This window comes from Ctenopharyngodon idella, chromosome 9 (assembly GCF_019924925.1).
Source record: "Ctenopharyngodon idella isolate HZGC_01 chromosome 9, HZGC01, whole genome shotgun sequence".
NCBI classification, from domain to species: Eukaryota; Metazoa; Chordata; class Actinopteri; order Cypriniformes; family Xenocyprididae; genus Ctenopharyngodon; species Ctenopharyngodon idella.
The window spans coordinates 24,779,733-24,788,668 of NC_067228.1; the positions used below are offsets into that span (position 1 = coordinate 24,779,733).

Genomic DNA, 8,936 nt, shown 5'->3' on the forward strand with positions numbered 1-8,936 from the left:
CATATAACATCTTAAATCAAGATAATGAATCCAAATCAACAGTAAAGTAGCACTAACTCTGATGAAAAGGACTGTTGTTTCTCAGTATTATAACTAGATGTAGTGTGTCGAGATAAATTTAGCTCCACATGGGGACTCTATATAAAACTGCGCCTGCTCTGCTGTGCAGAAACACCAAAGACAGTCATTACTAAACCAGAGAACACTTCCACAATTTGCAGTCATCAATGGACATCTGCTGTAATTATTTTTAATTTTAGCTTGCATAATTTTTCTCTTGTATCTCTAATCCCTAAATATCCCTCCACGTATACCAGCTCAAATCAAGGACGGCTTCTCAGGCGAAGAGCTTTTGGACAGCCTTGTGTCCACTTCAGTGGCTCTCGCCTTCATTCACAGCACAGTGATAATTGGTCACAGGTTTATCTGCTCAGTGCAAAATGACCCACTTGAAATATAATGAGCATATATTTTCTTTTTTTCCAGGTATTGACAGTTTCAATCGATTCAAGTGGAATCTGAAGTCCTACGATACATAGTGGAAGCAGTTAAACTACCATCTTAAAGTTTGGGGTTAGTAAGATTTTTTTTTTTAAAGAAGCCTCTTATGTTCATCAAGGCTGCATTTATTTGAAGAAAAATACAGTAAAACAGTAATATTGTGAAATAAACTGAAAGAACTTAAAAGAACTGTTTTCTATTTTAATTTATTCCTGTGATGGCAAAACTGTATTTTCAGCATCATTACTGCAGTCTTCAGTGTCACATGATCCTTCAAAAATCATTCTAATATGCTGATTTGATGCTCAATAAATATTTTATTATTATTGTTATTAATGTTGAAAACAGTTGTGCTGCTTAATATGTTTGAGGAAGCCATGATAGATTTTTTTTTCAGGATTCTTGGATGAATAGAAAGTTCAAAAGAACAGCGTTTACTTGAAATAGAAAGCTTTTGTAAAATTATAAATGTCTTTACTGTCACTTTTGATCAATTTAATGCAAACTTGCTAAATATTAACACTTTACAATAAAGTTCCATTTGCTAACATTGGTTAATGATATTAGTTAACATGAACTAACAATAAAAAAGTTTTCTAAAGCATTTATTAATCTTAGTTAAGAAAGCAATAAGGTATGAGAGGCTGTGCTGTATCGTGAATAAGTCACGGCTGAAGGGCGTTGTTAGGCACGACGCAAAGCGGAGCTTTTATAAAACGGCTACCACACAATACAAATATTAAAGCCAAAAATTTGTATTAATGCAACTTTCATGAAGTAAACTTTCACTAAAAGCCTTCCTTCTGCCGGAAAAAAATAGTCCCCGACTGTGAACAGCAACAGAAGTTACATTATTACACCATTAGATGGCGGCAAAGACTGTCTTTATGAGTGTGTCAGTCAGTAGCGAAGACTTTTACATTGAAAAGACTGAATTGTTGTGAACATGGAACAAGACGCAGCTGACAAATGCTTTGACTAGCTACTGTCAGTCACGGGAAAACCCCTTAACTGTTAAAAGGACAAGATATTGCAGCAGCCATTTAAACAGATGTTTTATTAAGAACATTGGACTGACCTGAAGGAAAATGCTAAATCTGAATGCAGGTAATAAACTCACTCACTCGATCTCTTTCTCATAATACTCTTCTACATAATACAGTAAGCTTCAATGAACAATATCAATTGAGAACATACAGTTTACGTTGCTAAGAGTGGTTGCTAAGGGTGTTGTGTAGTGATACACAGAACCGTTGGGTGAAGCGGCCATAGCCATGTTTTATCGTGAATAAAACACAGCTATTGACCAATCAGAATCAAGGACAGTAACCGTTTTATAATGTTAATTTTTATTAATGTTAAAATACATTATTAAAATCAAAAGATAATTATTTAACGGACCTGAGCTAACATGAACTAACAATGAACAGTTGTATTTTTATTAACTGACATTAACAAAGATTAATAAATACTGTAATAAATGTATTGCTCATTGTTAGTTAATGCATTAACTAACATTAACTAATGGAACCTTATTGTAAAGTGTTACCATATTTATTGCTTTAAAAAAACTAAATTTATACGGTACATGTAGATGTATATCCATATGGTATGTGAAAATGGATGTACAGGATTGAATTTCATTTCATAACTTTTCAGTTGGTGGTGGGATTTGTGACGGACATTATGAATGCTGGGCTCTAGTGTCTTCATGTTCATTCCTGTCTCAGCTGATTGTCCTGTAGGGGGATATTTTAGTCCACTCGTCTCCCTCCTGAAATCCCATTCTTAAACCACTCCTCTGAGAGAGGCAGCAGGCACCTTCACTCAACTGACCAAAATAGCCCAATGGGCAGCTCTACGCTGGTGTGCTGTCATGAATCCCACTCCCCACCCAATGCCAGGTCCTGCTCTGACTTAGGGAGAGGACACTGACACACACACACATACATAGACACTGGAGCAAGGAAGAGTACTAGAACAGCCACTTGTGTTAACATACTATAAACCTTGCTGAGCATAACTGGACTATTTATCACACACATTGTGAGGAGTTGCATAATTTCAGTGACTACTTCATGTGGGAAGGAGGAGAGACTACTTCATTTAACAAGCAGTAAACGGTTGAAAAAAGTAGCGCTCTAAGATTGTCATCATGAAGTTACATGTGGCACTATTTTTTGCTGGGCTCTTCGGTGCCTTGGCAACTCTGTTCATTCTCTTGTCTTTTGGCACGGACTATTGGCTCTTGGCATCGGAGACCTGCAATTCACATTCAGATGGTCCGGTTACTTTGGAGGTGGGTGTTGTTTTAGTCCTTTTAGGGCAAAAGGAAAAAACTTGGCATGAACGAGAATTTTATTGATATGAATATTACTTTTAGGACATTATCAGAAGACATTTAAGGATGGTTGGTTGTTTAATAAATCTGAAATGCCTCTCTTCAGAACTGTCTGTTTAACTGTATGTTTTGGATTTTAGTGTATCTCTTTTTTATTGAAACTAAACTGAACTATATTTCTTCTCTTTGATCCTTACTGAAGATACTGAAGCAGTCATGGGCATATTTGGTTTCTAAGCAGTGACAGTCATATGACATCCTCGTACGTCAGTATTTACAGTCTCAGTGTAGCTTGAGTGTTGTAGACTATCACATGCTGCAGTCTGATACCAAATTTAATACTAAATAACCAAACTGGAATCTCAGTGCAGTGTCTATTCATAGGAGTCACAAACATGACACAAACATTCCCTCATAAAGATTGGGAGGGAAAAGTGAGATGCTCCCAACTTAATCTAATGAAAAAAAAAAAGTAACTATTTTACGAGGTGGCGATTTTGTATGAATTTGTACAATGTGATATTTACAGAAACATCCGATTTTGTATGCAAAAACAAAACAAAAACCAAAGAAAAATAACGACTTTATTCAACAATTTCTTCTCTTCCCTGTCAGTCTCCTACACTGTTGATGTAGGCCCCGTTTACACTTGTGCGTTTTCGTTTTAAAATGCCGTTTTAAAATGAAAACGATCCTCATCTACACTGGCCTTTCCACAGGGTATCAGAAATGATCTGCGTCTACACTACATGACCGAAAACGCATGTCATTATTTACATGGTCGTCAAGGATACGCAAAGCGAACGTGGGCAGCCACGCCATCGTTTTCAAAAGTCTCAGTTTTGGTACGTTTACACTGAAACGCAACCCTGCAGCGTTTTGCAAACTCTGCAGCGTTTTCGAAAGTCTCAGTTTTCGAGGTTCGAAAACGCCAGAGTAGTATAAACGACAGGCGTAACCGTAGCAAAAGTTAGGGCTGTGTATTGGCAAGAATCTGATACGTATCACGATACAGGGGTTACGATACGATATATTGTGACATATTGCGATAGTGTAAGAAAGGCGATATATTGCGATATTTCTTGTTTTTTTAGAAAGAGGATCTAATTTTAGAACAAAACTGTCATAAAGAACATCACCATATGCATAAAACCTGAAACACAACTTTATTTTATTTAATCAATACAGTATCATTTGCATTTATATCACTAATCACTATTTTGTGCAATTTGAGGGAAAATAGTAAAGTGACTGCAGGATTCTTTAGGTGTATATGTTTTAAAGGTTCACAGTATAGCAGTTTTTAATTTCTAAACTTTTTAACAACAGAAAGTGCATAGTCCATTTCATGACTGAATGTCTGTTTGTTTTATATTTAATACTGTAAAGCTGCTTGCTTTAAAGCCGTCTAATGTATAAAGTGTTATGTAAATAAACGTGACTTCACTGAAGTGCTGAACTGCAGAGCTAGTGCAAACATCCACATCGCTATGATCAGATGCTTTCTTTATGCTGTCACCGCTGTCATTTTTGTTGTGTGTTTATTTTGTTACTGAGAGGAAAACGTGCAGTACATATTACATATTCTATCGAACGCCTCTCTCAGCAGGCGTCGGGGTATTAAGTCAGCTCTCAGATTCAATGCGTTTCCCGAGTTTTGGATTTTAACATGGCCTATTTTGCAAACAATAAACTATTGTCGATCTCCTTAGTGGTTTCTTTATAGTTGAAGCCAAAATGAGTCCACACTTCAGCTCTCTATACTGCGGGAGCGGAATAATTCTATCGTGTTGTGAGCTGGGTTTGCTAATGCTAACGCTAGCGATGCACCTTGCGCTTCTCCGGCTGCGCGTCAATTTACGTTCTGAGATAACACTGACATCTAGCGGTTGGGTTTTATACAGTCACTGGTTTAAACCGAACATAAAGCCACGAATCTTGGGTGTAAATAAATAAATATCGATACAGTGTTTTTGAGAATCGATACAGTATCGCCAAACATAATATCGCGATATTCAGGTGTATCGATATTTTTTTACACCCCTAGCAAAAGTTATGCGTTTTAAAACGAAAACGCGCTTGTGTAAACGGGGCCGTAGTAAACACAGTGCAGTGCTTCCGTGTTCTACGTCAGAATGCCGACTCAGTATTGGCCAACTCCTGCGTCATCGTCACACGCATGCGTCATGCTGCTCATGTGTACAGCGTCGGCCAATACTGAGCCATTTCATTTTCGGGTGAACTAACCCTTTAAATGCAAATATATTAAATATCTCCAGAATTTTTTTTTTTTTTGGATTAATTGCACCGCTCACTTGCTATTGGTCTAGTCAGGGCTGTTCTTAGAGCATTGCAACCGGTGCAACAGGACCCCACCCCCCACCCAACCCGGAACGTGATCGCGAACCAACCGACAGCTCTTTTCCGCTGCCTTGCACTGGGCCCCGTCCCATGCTTGCTCTGGGTCTAGTGCACACTACTCTTAAAGATTCCTGCTATTAGCTGTGTTTTGGAACATGATAGCTTGGTTTCTAGATGGCCAGGCTAGTCATTAGTTGGTCATTAGCTGGTCTAATGTGATCCAAACTATTATTTGGAGCTAGTCAACCAGCTAACAGCTACCAGTTTAAGTTGGATTTTCCAGCAGGGTTAAGTCATATGACAAGTCACTTCCATTCCCAATCCATAATGTAATGTCCTTGACATTCTTTATGTAAAGTGCATCTAAACACATAAATAGCATGATGTTTCCATCCGTAGACTACAAGTGTCTGTCCTCCAGCTGTTTTTAAATATTGTAATTTCACTGGGTGTGCAACAGTTGTCCATTGCTCTCTGACCTCTGCTCTCTGCTCCTTCACAGCGAGGAGATGTTGCTGTCAACCAGGGTCAGGGCCATTTTAGTGAAGACCAGAACATTACTTTTCTTCATGAGGGCTTCTTTTGGCGCTGTACCTTTAATGACATCATGAATGATGAGAATCTGTGGAAGTTCTGGTTTGGTAAGAGAGATTATTATATTTGCTTTTGGCGCAATAGAGTCTTCAGTGGTTTTCCAAGCACACAAACTTTTACAGTTTTTATTTATATAGGTTGATGTTCATTTATGCATGTAAAAATACATGATTAACATTAAATAGTATGAATTAATAATCGACAATAAGTGCTGTAAGAATTGCTGTTCATGATACTTAATCATTAAATAATTTTAATTGAATATTGTAAACTGCTACCATTACTTTATATTTGAAAGTATAAACCTGCTCACTGAACATGGTGTTTGGCCCTCTTGTGAAGCTCTGGGTGAGGCTTTGCCGTAAATATCAAAGGGGTCTGACCTGTTGCCCTACAGAAAGGCCACAGAAGGTTCAAAGAGAGAGAATAAGTGTTCAGGTTACTTCAGTCAGCAAACAACTTGAATATCAAAACACTTTTGAATCGTAATTGAAACAATGATTTCAAACTCACACACTAATAAATGGCGATTCTCTTTGTTCTTCCCCTAGAAAATCAGCCACATGCAAGAGTATGCAAACCTGCATATCTTCTCCCCTTTCCTATCCCTGATCAGATCTACAACACTACCAGCTACCAGACTGCCATAAGTAAGATTTTATTTTATTTTATTTAATTTTTGATTAGATTTTTAACGGGTGACTGTTTATTCCCCTAATGCAACTCCTCTAGATCACTTTTGTATTTGGTTTACTCATATGAAAAGATTTTTAATAAAGTGATTTATCCACACAGGTTTACAGTTTTTATCGAAGATCAATTTTAACCCCCCACCCCCCAACTATATTTTTTATTTTATTTTATTTCATAAGTAGCTCACTTCAAATCATTTGTTTGCTTCATAGCTAAATTACTGTAACTCTAGATCTGTGTTCTAGGGTTGTTGAATTTTTCATTAGCTGTCAATTTGAAATCAAAATTAACCATATTTACTTTCCTAATTTACACACCATCAAAAACACCATAAAAAATTAGCTATTGTAATGTGAACCATTTTCCCTCTGGTTTGCATTAATAAATAACATGATTATTTAGTCTACAGAGGCTTCTGGAGCGTCTCCATGTTGGTGGGCGTGGCCGCTGTGGTGGCTGGCGGTTTCATTATCATTTGCGCAGCTCCATTTGCCAGTCATCGCCTTTATAAAGCAGGAGGTGGACTCTACCTCATTTCTGGTAAGTTAAAGATTTCATGAGCAGGTAAGGTGTATCTCTTCCTCACTTGGACATGTGCAGTACTGAACAATGTATTACAGATTTCACGAACATCTAATTTATTCTAATTTATTCACTTTATCTCTCTCTCTTTCATTTTGCTTTTTATTTCTCCAACTCTCAATGCTGTCTCTTTTCTCCAGGTTTCTTCCTTCTCGTTGTCACTGTGATGTATGTTATCTGGATAGATGTTTTGGATGTAATTAGCTTGTATGAGGAATATCAGAATTTGAATAAGTGCTCAGGGTTTGAGCTCAATATGACTTATGGCCTCTCTTTCATGTTTGCTCCAGTGGGCGTGTTCTTCTGTCTTCTGTCTGGTCTTCTCTTCCTAGTGATTGGCCACACAGTCCAACAGCATTATGACTGAACTTAATGAATAGTTTGGAAACAGAAGAATGAAATTGTATGTTCAACATGCATTAAGTGTCTGTCACTAAAGAAAGCATGTTTGGGCTCTAAACTCCGAGGGTGCGTTGACTTTATGACAGGCTTGGGTACAGTTATTATAGATTTGATTTGAATTTGCCTTTAAATTTTGCAAATGTTGCTTCAGTATTTAGTCATCATGTGTGCTGTGAGCAGTACTGTAAACATTGATCATGGATGGTTTGGGAACACTTCATGTATGTGTGAGTGTTTGTGTGAGTATAGTATTGCACAAAGCATTAAATTATGTTAAATATTTTTATGTTGCCTGAAAAAAATAGTGAAACAGACTGGTGTACTTTTTTCCTGCTTCTTGAGTGTAAATTTATACATTTTCCACTTTGCTCCACTTTGCGTTTTGATTATTTATTTACTGGTAAATTCTTGAGTGTTTTTTTTTTTTTCAACCCCTAAGGTTTTAAAATATATATAGACAGATTTTGAAGCTTTGTAGAAATACCTACCTGACCTGAAAGCTTTACGTTTTACGTTTTACTTGCACAGTTTGTTCACACACCACAGCACATATATATTTGCTTTGTAAATAATATTATGTATTGTTATCACATACAATCGACATGTAATATTTCAAAAGATTCATTAAACTTTTAATTTAAAAGTTTTTTTTCTTGTTGTGATGAAATGTAGCAACAGCATATGTTCTGCATTGTGATGTGACGTATATCCGAATGTGTCAGATTATTGAGAAAGAAAAATATTGGGTGGAGACTTGGTTCTATCCATTGGTTGTTGATTGGATGGAGGCAGATCTGAATGCGCGCTCCAGTTCGATTGTTAGAAAGATTAGAAAGTCTTAAAAATTGAATGTATACATGGATGAATTGTTGACAATAAGATCAATGCATTGAAAAAGCAGATGCATTTCATTTCAATTTTAACATTTTGATCGTCAGTTCTCAAGTGAGAATTTACACCCAGCAAACACAGAATGTTCTCCTAATGTTTTTGGTTATTTTTTGGGAACCAAATAACATTCCGGGAACATTCTCTTTTTTTTGGTAACCAAAAGCTAACGTTAATTTTTACATTTATTTTATAACCAAAAACGACCGTACCACAGAGAGTTAACAATATATTTTATTTGTGTATTGATTTTCAGCTGTTCTTTTTACTAGTTAACTTATTTTGGATTATCAGTTACACAGATTACAGATTATAAACACTCACAAACATGAAGGTGTATCTTTAATTTCACCAAGCTGATTGCACTAAAACTCCCATAGTCATCATGTTTTCAGGTCTTTTCAAGTTTGATTTTGCCGTGACATAAAGCGGTGATATCTAAGTGGGTGAGCTGTTTACTTACTTTAATTAGTCTTCCCATTGACGCCAGCATTTTGTTCATTCAGACTGACGTGCGGAACGGGCGCGTAAACAAGAGCCGGGATTTATCGCCCAAACCAATCATATCCAATCA

General features: G+C 36.8%; 1 protein-coding gene across 1 annotated transcript; it reads left to right on the top strand.

The window, feature by feature from the left end:
* Positions 1-595: 595 nt before the first annotated feature.
* On the top strand, positions 596-8,120 carry tmem182a (transmembrane protein 182a). The gene is made up of 5 exons (XM_051906249.1): positions 596-2,800; positions 5,706-5,844; positions 6,349-6,447; positions 6,893-7,030; positions 7,213-8,120. Exons 1-5 carry the CDS (start codon positions 2,657-2,659, stop codon positions 7,437-7,439), a joined length of 747 nt encoding a protein of 248 aa, XP_051762209.1. The 5' UTR covers positions 596-2,656; the 3' UTR covers positions 7,440-8,120.
* Positions 8,121-8,936: the final 816 nt, after the last annotated feature.

Excerpts from the sequence above, each read along its gene's own strand:
- tmem182a (XM_051906249.1), top strand. The coding sequence starts at position 2,657 with ATGAAGTTACATGTGGCACTATTTTTTGCTGGGCTCTTCGGTGCCTTG. Across the intron at positions 5,845-6,348 it reads TCTGTGGAAGTTCTGGTTTG|AAAATCAGCCACATGCAAGA; the intron begins GTAAGAGAGATT and ends TTCTTCCCCTAG. Across the intron at positions 7,031-7,212 it reads TGGACTCTACCTCATTTCTG|GTTTCTTCCTTCTCGTTGTC; the intron begins GTAAGTTAAAGA and ends TCTTTTCTCCAG.